This window comes from Anguilla anguilla, chromosome 14 (genome assembly GCF_013347855.1).
Source record: "Anguilla anguilla isolate fAngAng1 chromosome 14, fAngAng1.pri, whole genome shotgun sequence".
NCBI classification, from domain to species: domain Eukaryota; kingdom Metazoa; phylum Chordata; class Actinopteri; order Anguilliformes; family Anguillidae; genus Anguilla; species Anguilla anguilla.
In genome coordinates this window covers 12,894,675-12,907,352 of record NC_049214.1, presented here as the reverse complement: position 1 = coordinate 12,907,352, position 12,678 = coordinate 12,894,675, and the positions used below count along the sequence as shown (strand labels likewise).

The following is a 12,678-nucleotide window of genomic DNA, read 5'->3' as shown; positions in this document are numbered from 1 at the left end:
AGCTTTTTTTCATTATTGTGTTTATATTATGTCTACAGTGCCTCTGTGTGATATAGGACCAGTCGAATGGTAATAGAATCAACACCACTGTTTTCTTCTGCTCTCCTGTTGCAGTGAAATTATGATGCCTGTGAATGGTCCTTCAAGTACAGTACTTCAATTGTAGCTGTTTTTCTGGTTTTCCCCCAGCTGTTTACACCTATTGTTTCCAACGCATGATGTGTTATATGTCCTGTATGACGTGTTATATAATTTTTCTGTTGAAATGTAGATGGTTTTGTGGGTATAGTGTTAGCGGTAGCCATAGGAAACCCATAATAAATGCTCACAGGTTAGCCCTAGTCGAGCCGAGATGCAGTTGAAGCAGGTCTGTTTTTAGCCTGTAGCAGAATTGCATTTCCTGACCATAGCGGGGAGCTCCTTCCACCACTGGGGAGCAGAGAAGAGACGTGGCTGATAGGGAAGTCTGATTTACTGATGTCATCCTAACTGCACATGTGAGTCCAGACAAGAAACAAAATCAACTGATATTCACTACACAGTGCATCAGAGGCTGAAGGAGATGGCTGGATTGCTAGATATGTATCACTTCTCTATCTATTTTGGTGATTTAAAAGTTCACCTGGCCATAATTATGGCATAGTCATCGTTACTTCTGATGTGGTGTGTCTGATTGATAGGTGTTTACACTGCTCACAGTGGGGGCCAGGCAGTCTGTGATGATAAGCAGGACCCGTGCTCAGAGCACACAGGGTCCAGAGCGTGGCCCATGTGGTCAGTGCCTGGGGTCAGTTGCTGGTGTCGAGACGGGTCAGGGCCTTGCCCAAAGGGCGTGAGAAGGTCATGGCAGTTGCTTTGCGCTCATCTTCCTGAGGGAGCACTCAGCCTGTCTAAGATGGCATGAAACATACTTCATTCTGAGAGCGAACAAGGTGTGTCTGTTTTAGAATGTGTTAACAGGGAGGTTTCAGAAAATGCCCATATCATCTGTGCCTCTTGCAGTCAGTGTGATGTTAAATCACAGTTATCACATTTTTTGTTCTTCTGTCCATATAATTTCAAACACAACTGGAAAATGTAACAATTACATGTCGTTACAGAGCATTCATACTGCATTCATGAATATCATATCTAGTGTACTGTGAACTTTCAATGTACTCATCCCGTCGACTAAATACCTCCCTTCACTAGCTATCAGTGTTGCACCTACATTGATTTTATTTTGATATCTCACTTCTGGGTTAAAAATCAGCTTGAGAACCAAGAAACTGGGAAAAGCGTATTTCTCGTCAGGACTAAATTTGCCCCAACCCCCTGACAATTTTGCTCACCATTATAAGTTACATGTTAACAAATGATTTTTTTAAAAATATATTTTTTTTAAATATAAAATAATTACCATGCAGGAGAATTGTATTGGCTGTATGATTGTTCAAGAGAGAATGTCGGGCCATCCCTGTTGGAAGACATCACAAACACGCAGCAGGGAAAGTTTCTGGGTTTGTGTGTCCGAGCTCTGAGTGCTGTCTCCTGGCGATGGCGTCCAGGGCATCCAGGCCCTTGAGATAGGCCCCGTGCGTTATCTCGCAGGCACTACTCCAAAGTGACCTGTGTCAGGCCCGTGGCCTGATTAACCCGATAGCCGCTAGTTCCGCCGGGCCTCCCAAGTGCCCGTGGCCTTTATCTGTGCGGGGTCGCCGCGGGAACTGCTCAGCGTCCGGGGTCGTGACGCTGGGCTCCATATCCAGGCCTCGCCGCCTTGCGCCTCCGGGGTGATGAAACGCCACTTCTCGGAAGCAAGCGTACGCCTGTCCCCGAAGAGCGTCGCTGTGATAGTCACCATCTCAGCCCATCGCTGGCAGAGGCACTCAGCTGTTTTAGGACAAGGACCCTTACGGACATCAACCATCGGGATCCATTATTAACTCCTTCTGGCCATCCCGAGTGTCTCCTCTTATCTCCGTGGGAACCGTGGTTTGATTCTAATGGCATACGCAGGGGTTGTAGGGCCCATAGATGGCTTTTCTGCGATTGTTTTGGTCTGTACATGTAACTTCCTTTTAACACAATGTGTGTGTGCGTACAGTCTCAGTGGGCTCCACAGTAAAGTTACCCACAACTGACAAATGTAAACATGTGGGTTCAGCACTTTTGAAGCATTCATAATCTCGGCAGTAATCACCCCAACTCAAACCAATAGCCCCACCCATGCCAATTTGTGTCTTCTATGGCACATGGAGGAATACCTCTTTTTTCTTTATACCCATTGTTAATCTGATGGTGAATTATGGTGTGTCTCCTGCATTGTTTGAAGCAAAATGGTACCCTGTGTAGTGACAATGAATGGAAAAAGCATATTTATTACCAAAACAGAAGGGATATTGGTGTTGGAACAATGGTAATGAACAATATATCCTCTCTCTCTCTCTCTCTAACTCCCCCTCCCCCTCTTCTTCCACCTCTCTCTCTGTGTCTCACCCCCTCCCTGCCTCCGTCCGCAGTTCAGGCTGGGCTCAGTGGAGCTGCAGCCTGTGGCAGAGCCCTGTGAGGTGATTAAAGCGCTCATTAGCCACGGGCTGGAGCGCAGCGGTCAGCTGCAGGCCAGCAGCCTCCACCTGCGGGAGGAGAACCAGCGTCTGAGAGAGGAGCAGGACCACATGACGGCAGAGTAGGTGATCGCCCACAATGCACTGCCCCGCCTCGCTGCCCCACCTCACTGAGTGTGGTTCTGTTTGTCTGTGTCTGCCTGGCGCTCAGGTGAAACTGGTACGAAAATGCCCACAGAAGCCTGGATTTGTGCAAGCCGTGTGTGTCTGAATGTGGAGCCTGTTCCTTTTGGTGACTCCTTCCGTGGTACACTGCAACACCCCCGGCGTGAGCCGCACGTTTCCTCTTACGAGTCACGACATGGGTGTAACGCGGGTGGGAGCGGCATCGCTAGAAGTGTCTCTCCATGAAGCACAATGGCTCAATTTTCAGCACTCTAAATTTGGGAGGCAGAAATATAGCAGGTCCAGAAGCACATTAAAAAAAGGGAAAAGGAGAGGTTGCGCTGTGAGACTAATGGATAGCATGTGTCACTAAGTGGGCCTGCCTGTAACACACGTATTGCGGTTCTGAAACTGGGGAGGGGGAGGGGGCCCCCCGGCTGCCTGCCCAGACCCTCGCCCCCACAGCGATCGCCCTCCCACACCCCCGGAGGGTGTGAAGGGTCCCGTGCGTCAGCCAGGCGCTCGCCCCCGCACTCTGTTTACCGCCTTCGCCATGGCGACGGTCTGCACGGTCTCCGCGGATTCCCTCCCCGCCCCTCACCAGCTGGACCCCGTCCTGAGGATCAACGATGACATCATCACTCGGTTCCCTACACAGTATCCTCGCCGGCCCCTCCCAGGAACAGTCGGAGCGGGAGTTTCTTTAAGGGGGGGGAAGGGCAGTAGGTCTCTTTGACGCGTTTGTATTTGTGCTCAGTGGCCAGACAGCAGTTTGGCTAGGCTTGACTGTGCTGAAGTGGACTGTGTGTCCACATCATCCCACCCAACCATCCCTTTTGCGTATTTCCTTTAAAAGTCAATGTAAAAATAGGAATAATGATGACCACAACCTTCCCTTTTCTTTCTCAGCTTTCCCAACTCACGTCATGTTCAGTTTGGCTTTCAGGAGGCCAAGAATTTCTTTCTGAACATTGTTTAGTCTGCGGGGACAGTTTAGTGGTCTATTGAGCAATTTGGTTGCACATTTTGTGACCATTTCTGACCTTTCATCACACTAAAGTTGCTCTCAAAATAGTTCCTCTGGGCGTTCCTGCCAATGCCTGTAGCATTAGCATCCACAAGAACCCACAGGTGATGACATAAACGTCAGTTAGCTCTATGTTAGTATCTGTTGCTAGGAAACCATGTCTGTGTTTCTTTTCAGATAATCAGAATTTGGTTGTAATAGGGTTTTAGTTGGGGTGGTGGTCCTGTCTGGTTGTGAGTGTATCACTTTGAGTCACTCAGTACGTGGTGCCTGAGGGAGATGAGGAAGGGTGGATCCACCCTCACGTGGGCAGTTTGAATCGCTCAGTTTCCTCTCTTTCTCACTTTTAGGAAGTGGAGTTATCTCACTCAGGGTTCAGGTCAGCACCCCTGTTTTGTTACATTTTTGGGATCATTATCAGTTGCGATGATTAAATGCACTGGTGCCAGGCAAAACAGTATTCGTCTCTGTCTCCTGCAGTGTTCTTTCAGATCCGTGGTAGCGCAATCACATAAGATGAGCGCGGGTGAAACATCAGTTAAATTGGCAGGAGTGGTGGATGAGAACAGGCATCACAGCTGCAAGCTGCAAGGCTGGTGCAGGGAGGTAGATGTCTGGCAGACATCAGCGCCTGATTGGCTGCAGGCGTTGCTATTACACGATGCGGTAGGGAATACCCCCCTCCCAGGGATGTGCAAAAGCTATGTTTAGACTGCTATGATTATGTGACAGATCTGAATTTGAATCGGTTACGAAACATTCTTCTTTCACCGAATGTATTAATGGCAAAAAAATTCAACAAAAAAAAAAAACACAGCCTGGTTCATCCAATGTCTGCTGCAGCTCCCATAGCAACTGTACGGCAATATAAAACAAAGGAAATACAGTTATTTTTCAGATGCTTGTGGTTGTTTTTTTGTGTGATGTGAAATTATCTGAGGTCAGAAAAAGAGAATGTCATAATTCTTTTTTTGCACATGTGGCCTTTCATAGTTCAGTATATTTAAGCACAGAGAGCCACACACACGTCACTAGTGAGACAGCGAGTGGAGGTTTGAGAGAACTCCTGACTGGACCAGGTATGTGACAGTTTAAGTGACAGAAGGCAGATTATGTTCCACCTCGTGGGACTGCTGCCCAGTCCTGGCACAGTCACTGGCCACTACACCTCACGGCATCAGTAACCTGCGCTCTAGCCGGATTAGCCAAATAAAGCCTGTTTTCAGACACTGTTGTATTTCACTCTACAAGTGAATACAGGCTGCTTTAAATCAGACTTTTCACTTAGTGCAGATTTTGTAAAAACGCTCTCCTTTGCTGATTAATGGCAGTGTGGGGAAATGCTTGCAGGGTTTTGCCGTGTTGTGTAACCCTGACAGTGAGTCAGAGACCCTGCTGTTCCACGGTGCTGCTGTTAGGGGACAGTGGGAAGATTTCATGTTTTATTAACTTCTTGAGTATAAGCACACAAATGTGAAATACATCCACCAAAAAGCATGTGTATAAGGCTATTTGCTACTGTTCGGTAGCTGTGGCGATTTCCATGATCTGTTATGCAGATATTGCCCTGTATCCAACCGACATTTGTCTTTAACTTATCTTTGACTTGTAAGCGAGTGCAAGTTGTACTCTTATATTTCATATTATTAACTGTTGATTGATTTGTCAGAGACAGGTAGTCCCAATCTTGTGTTTGCATTTGATGATGAAGATCAGTAGTAATAATATTTCTCCCCAGACATAGCCCTTCTCCATCAGCTTGCCCTTCTGTATGTGAAAGTTGAGAATGAGTGGTGCTGATGTTAGCACTTTACTTGAACTGGAGGGAGATGAGAGGCTGGGTGTGATGTGGTTTGCGTGCCCCTGATCATGTGACTGTTTCCTCTTTATCGTGCCTTGGCTAATTGTGTCCTGCTGTATATGCGCATGTTTGCCTTGAAGCAGAACCCCCCCCCCCCCACCCATTACTCAGCCGTAGTGAACGTTTCCTGTTGCTTCACACTTGGGATGCTGAAGCAAATAGATGCAAACAGAATTTTCCCAGTAAAGTCACCAGATGCTTTGAAGGGTTCCAGGTCTTAACCAGCCTTTTTATATCATACGGTTAGATAGATCACAGATCATAAAGGTGTTCTTTATGCGGAAAATGATCAATCCCGACCATATGAGTGGCTCAGTTGGAGAGGTCGCTCACTGCGAGCTCAGGCTGAACCCTGATGCTCCTGGACCCTCAGTCATGGCATCAGCTGTCTGTGCCCGGCAATCCGTTGCCATGGGATGCAGTCACTACATCAGCCCCTCTGTAAAACACAACAGGCCCCATGGGCTACGGGTTGCCATCAGTGAGAGAGGTACCTCCTGGTGCTGTGAATGGACTGCAGGGTGTAAAATGGTTGCAGGTTTTTCAGGTGAGAGGAGTGAGCGAGCGAGCTTCGCCTGCTACACTCCCGATGCGATGGCGCGACGGCAGTTTAGCATTCGGGGAAAGGAAAGTCCCGCCCGTATGCAGACCAGGCGGCGGTGGCTGCAATCCCGCAGGCCATCATAGACGGTATTGTTCGCTGCAGACATGGTGGTCAGAACAGCAGGATTTAATGAGGCTTCACTGCAGCAGGAGCGGTTGGAAGCGGTTGAAAGGCTTGGGTGCGGCTGGGAAGCAGGGCTGGGGAAGTGATGTCACACCTTCGCCGGCTGTCAGAGGGCAGGTTAGCAGCCTCTGCACGGCGCCTTGCCGGTGGACGCTAAAAACGAAGCACAGCTCACTGCAGCTGAAAACATGTCTTCTTCCCAGAGCAAGTTACACACACCAGAGCAAAGTCAGGCAAAGGCAGTTGGAGGCCTGGAGATTAGACAGATATATGTACAGAGACGGCAGTGCTGCCTCATCAGGGCTCTGGTCTTATACATGAACCTAAATGTAGGACTAAGTATGTCTGAATGAGATGCCAAGTTTCACTGTCTCTGTGCGGTAATGAAATTTCATACTGTACTTTCTATTTAATATTTATTTTTTAAAGTGAATGAAACATGCTGTGTATGAAATAAATAAGGTGCTATGTTATGGGCAACGGTGCATCGTGCTTAGATTGAATAGGGACCTGGAGTTCCCCTTCAGTTTGAGCTTTTGTGTGTCTCCAGGTCCAGAACTACCTAGCCACAGCCCCATCGAGGAGAGCTTGACCGACATCGACGTTGCCCCCTCCCGCAAACGTCGCCAACGCCATCTTCAAGGCCCGGGGTCAGAGGTCAAGAAAGGGGTTCAAGAGGTCCAGAAGAAAGAAAGGTAGACATGGCCAATGGGCCCGAAACCGTTTGCATGGCTGTGATTACAAATTCACAGATGATGCCTTTTTAAAAGAATTGGCCATAGCTAAAAATGTGCATTTATTTTATAATCAGTGCAAAGGTCTTTTCTGTATAATCTTTTTTTGAAAATCTTACTCCATGGCATAAATTTATTGCTTGACACAAAATTTATTTAAATATCAAAGTTCATAGCAAATCAGTTACAGCTTCAAGAGAAACAATATGCATCACTTTGGTTCCAAAAATGTGCCACATAAAGTGTGGGAAAGTTTGCGCTTATATTTCATTATTGTAAAAAGTCTTTTTTTGGTGGAGATTCAGTAATGCACTTTATTTAATATATTCCTTATGCAGAACTGGGGAAAAAAATACAAATGATCGTATTTATTAGAGTGAAATCAATGAGGTTTCATAGAAAACATTTTACATGCATCTTTGTGGGTCTACATTTGTCTTTTATGGTCATGTAAACTGCAGTTACACTAGTTGCTGTTCGTTCTACTCTAAGTAACACCTCCACACCATCTACACCTTTTTCTTTCTTTTCTTTTTTCTTCAGCTGCATGTCTTAAGACTAACTGCTTGGGCAATGAAAATACATGAAAAAGAAAGGTAGCAAGGTAGAAAGGGTCTTCAAAGAGAAGACAAAAATGTCTTTTAGCCAGCTTTCTCTGATCTGCCACAACACTTTTACATACTTTACATAACAAATAATACACTTTGAGTATTGTAATGCCTGGAGTGAGCTTTGGAGGTAGACCCCCATTCAACATCGAAACTTCAAAAAATAGTTGGCTGGATCCACTGTTGGCTCGGCCACTTGGAGCAATGGGGCCAAACTTGTGAAATGGACATTTCAAAGACACTTTATTAAACAGAGAGAACTGACTCCGCATTGGAAGTTGAATCACTATATTGTTGAACTGAAGGTTCCATAGGTGGAAGATTTAAACACCGACAGGAGCTCAAGCACTTCCCACCCACACATTCCTTGGAATGAAAACCACGCGCCAAAGGTCTGTGCGTATTTCCCAGATAAACAATCCAATAGATCATGTAGCCCTAAATTAGTGTTGTTTTGAAATACACAGCCTATTACAGCACACACACACACTTAATTGGAAGCACAGACTGGGAAGGAGGGACCACTCAGACTCTGTATCTCACTTTGATCAGCCCCTGAACATGGACTGCACTTGCCATGGTTTTCCACATGACCATTCACCTGCTATAAATGGTGTCAATTGCAGTGTTTAGTGTTCATTTTACCATAGCGGTTAATGAGTCCAAGTGGGATCAATGTAGTCTTTTAGAGTAAAACATTTCAGATCGATTTAACTGAGCACCGAGTAATGTATCTTTCATGCTATATTAATATTGCTATCTGTTCCTGATTGGAAATGATGTTCTGTGCAAACGGACAGAATCTATTCAGCATTTGCCGTGCGCTTTTTTTTCCGGATGTAATAACTATATGCAAGAAGAGTCCGAAATTTAAGCACATACATCTCACTCGTGCAGGCGTAGCCTGGAATGAATGACAGACGTTGTGCAGCTCGGTTGATATCGTTTGAATTTCTGAGGTTTTCGTGTGGTTGATGGTGAAATCCTACTATACTGAACTGGGGTCACAAACGAGACCGCTATCCTTGCATTGTCCGTTAATGTAAGAACAGGGCAGGTCTGTGGAAGTGGATGTCATGCAGCATGAAGTGTGATTTAGGAGCAGGCAGTCAGTGTGCTACAAGAGGTGAGGTCAGTCCCCTGCTTGTCAGCTCTGTCATATTTGGGAGGCGTTAGGCCTGGAAGGCTGACTGGGTCTACAGCGTATGTGACGAATTGCATTAACGCACAAGTCTGCATATTTTTACTCTGAGAAAATTGCCAAAATTCAGGAAATAATATGCTACTTCATATAAATGCAAATACTACAAGGTCTTTAAAAAAACTTACAATGGGTGATTACCCAGACTTGAACCTCAACAAAATAATTACGCCTGTTTCTATGAGCTAATCGTCTTTTGTTGTCTTACATTTGTGTTGTCTGTTGATCATACTATTTACACAACCATTGGTAGCATTATGAAATTCAAAGAGAAAGTGCTTAATTTTAATGAAAAATCTAAAATTAGATATCACACTCTTCAAACTTTAAAAACAAGTTTATTTCTCTTCTGATCTTGCTCAACATGAGTGGAAACCGAAGTTGCTGTTAGGGTTTTTAAAAAACATATCATTAGCTTGCATGGCAAAAACTTGATAATCTTTCTATTTCATTCTGCTTCTGTTACAAGTGTCATAATAAAATTAAAATTATGTATTGTGTTATTATTGTGAATTGGCATATTATGGCAAATTAAGTGCTGTACGTTAAACACACTCGTGTCTCACTGATGTTTACCAGACCTGACATTCTCAACCAGTTGCCAGTCGTGTATGGCTGGACCTAACACACAGTGATCCGGCCGACCAATGGTGTAACTTCGTCACTCACTCTCTCAGTCACTCACTTAGTCACAGACATTCGCGTTTGTAGGGCTGGCCCTGCTGTTGCGGTCCAGCCAAAAAAAACGATTTCGTGTTTATTTCTGGGAAGATTTTGATGCGGTTTCTCTGTATTTATTAATGGAAATTGGGCACAATTCCCTGTCATTCTCGCGTCTCCCAGGACTTGTTTTATTTCATTGTAAAAGCCATCCAAAGGCTACAATTGCACAATAGCAGAAATCCTTCACACAACATTTTTAATTCACGAAAATGTTTTGAAATTATCTCTTTTTTTGTACGTTAAGTGTTGTCCTGTACTTCAGTGGTTCAGTAGCTTTCCTCTTTGTCCTTGTGAAAATGTGTGTAATCTGCAAAAAGTACCAATGGCACTTTCTTTTCTCTGTGCTGTGGGACTGCGCTTAACAGAAACAGTATGTTTTTTGATCACAATTCCGTATATCTCTGACCACTGAACATCTGTGGCACATTTGTAGCACATTGTCATTAGGGTAAATGTAATCGAATGCGTAGGCCTGGTTTTAGTTTTGGTTTTGGTGCATGGAGCCAGAAAGCTTCCTTTCTTTTTCCCACCTTGCATTGTGTTCTGTTTAAAGCAGTGATAGTGGCACCTCTCTTCATTCCTCTGGTTTTCCTCTCTCTACATTCTGTCGTTGTTAGTGCTCTATTAGTCATCTGATTTGCTATTAGTAGGGAGTTGAAGAAGCAGGAGCCATAATTGGAAATGCATATTGCAATCAGGGGAGAAGTTAAAATGCTCAGGCTCAATTTTACGTTTTTCATTGTACTTTTTAATGCAGATTTTGTGCTTGCCATACCTCCAGCTGAATCATCAGAAGTCAGTTACTCCCGTGTTCAGTGTTTGACACTGAAATAGATGAGTGCAGTGAGTGTTTAACTTAAACAAACGGGCAGCTGGTGCAGGATCGTGTTTGCATATTAGATGGAAAATAAGCTCTTGAGAGGCAGCTTGGGTGAAAGCTTTAGCTTGGGGCTACTTCGAAATCTGGAAGGTTCCGTGGTCAGGCTTTTCTTTTTTTCACAAGACCCTGAGTGCTGTGTGGTGTTGTGAGAAAGGCTGTCTGTGATTGGCCAGCATATGATGGGCGGAGTTGGCAGGACGTTTAAAGCCTGTGAATGATCAGTGGGGTCTCTCTCTGCCAGTGTCCTGTTCCACTCATGCACCCTGCTCATTTCTCTCTAGTCCTGCTGTTAATCTTGACTGTTACCCTGCAGACCAGACCAGAACAATCACTGCTTTGGTTGCATTTGAGGTATATATTCGCAGGGCTGTGTCATATTCTGTGACTCTTCTGTACATCTGTACATCCATGGCTCTGTTGAAGTAGTGCCAACATGAAGTGAAACCCCCTATTTTCCTGGTTACAGAGTCCAACCGGATGCACGTTGACAGCACTTCATCATAACAACAGTATATGTTTACCACGAACACTAAGGCTTGGCAGTTAAGCCCAAAGCAATTTGCTGTTCGATGTGAATAGTGGGGAAGTTTCTTGTAAACACCTACAGCGGAGTTATATGCTTGTTTCAGAGCTATGTTAGCTGTGTCTGTTTGCAAATGGGTGCCTTTGAAATGCTATCAAACCATTACAATATTGAATAGGTTTGGTGCAACAGGTCACCCTTGTGAGGTGAGGCATGGATGAGAGAAGGAGTGCATCTGCGATGTTTCCTCTGGTCAGCGGCACACGCTGTTTGATGAATGGGCGCGTCGCTCCCTGCGACCATGATGGGGGGTCAATGGCGGGATCTGTGGGTGGGTCTTGGACTGACCTTGGGTAACCGTGGAAAAAGACTGTTGATTTTGGAATGTCTTTCTCTCTCTCTGGGGAGAAGAGTTTGTCAGTTCTGACACTTAGAAAGAGTTTGCACTTTGTCTTGTTTACACTGCAGTTTGAATCAATGGAAAATGCAGCTGTGACCTTTTTCAGCCTGGGGAAACATGCGTTCATTAGCTGTAAAACACAACTGATAGCTTCCTGAATTGGTCTGATATTTTATTGCTATTATTCTTGCTTTCAGGGCCCTGTTTCAAACTGCGCTACACAAACCTTTTTTTATTAGATGGCTATACTTTGTGAATTATTGCCAATAGTTTCAAACTAAGAATGTCCTGTCCGGATGCGAGCTATCTTCCTTTAAAGCTGCTGGATGATTAAAGATGACGTTTGCTGAACAACGCTGAAAAGAGTGACACTATATGTGTGGTTATTTTTTCCTTTTAATTCTGGGTTCTTATTATCTCATTTTCAAAATAAATGCAACATGGCTATGCATACCTCTGCTGTTAAGTTGGTTGCCTCTGTAGTATATCTCCACATATTTGAGGGCTTTCCTTCTTAAAAAACCAAGCATAACTGCTTTTTTCCTGACTTCCGTTTGAGCTGGAAATCCTTTGCCACCTCTGCGGGGTTTTGGCATGGTTTTTTTTCTTACGTCATGGAAGTCACCATTCAGAAAACTTCAGCGAAGTGCAAGTTGATCCTATGATGTCACATTTGTTTCAAAGCACTGTGATAGGATAATTACTGAACTACATGGAGATAGCATATTGGGTTAAGTCAGCTTTGATTGACTGCAGCTTTTGATGCCTGCTGCCAAGAATCAGCAGCATTTAAACCCTCGGAAGTGGGTTCTTCGGAAGTAAAACATGAAACTTCATGTGTGATTTATGCAACAGTTTCAGTCTCCTTCCCTGTGCATTTGTTTGATGATCCCACATCCCCCCTGTAAACCCATGCGCATTCCTGTACATGTGTAGCTCTCTGCAGCATATCAGCACATGGCGGATGGTGTCTGAACCTCATGACACGCACACTCTTTTCCCTGGCTTTCTGCAGCAAAAGCGTTTCTGTTCCGAAGAAGGACAGATGCGCAAGCCTCAGCAGCCTGAGATGGAAGAGAAAAGGAGAAAGTGAGGGTTGGGAAAGGAGAAGTTCTGTCATGCTGTGGGGGATTTCTCTTTTTTTCGTGGCGGGAAGTGGTGTCCGTGCAACTGCCACTCCGTGGTGAAAATGGACTTAAGCAGACAAGGATCAGACAATATCCCTGTTGGCCCCACTGTATCAGCCCAAGGGTTGGCTGATTGTCTGCATATGACCAGATTTC

At 45.0% G+C, this 12,678-nt stretch overlaps 1 protein-coding gene across 1 annotated transcript in view; it reads left to right on the top strand.

The window, feature by feature from the left end:
• Window positions 1-12,678, top strand: part of LOC118213000 (DNA repair protein XRCC4-like) — a 66,164-nt gene that overhangs the window by 34,220 nt on the left and 19,266 nt on the right. The window contains exons 4-7 of the mRNA XM_035391584.1: window positions 2,502-2,668; window positions 3,177-3,368; window positions 4,089-4,117; window positions 6,877-7,021. Coding sequence (XP_035247475.1) covers window positions 2,502-2,668; window positions 3,177-3,368; window positions 4,089-4,117; window positions 6,877-7,021 — 533 coding nt within the window. The remainder of the gene's footprint in view (window positions 1-2,501; window positions 2,669-3,176; window positions 3,369-4,088; window positions 4,118-6,876; window positions 7,022-12,678) is intronic.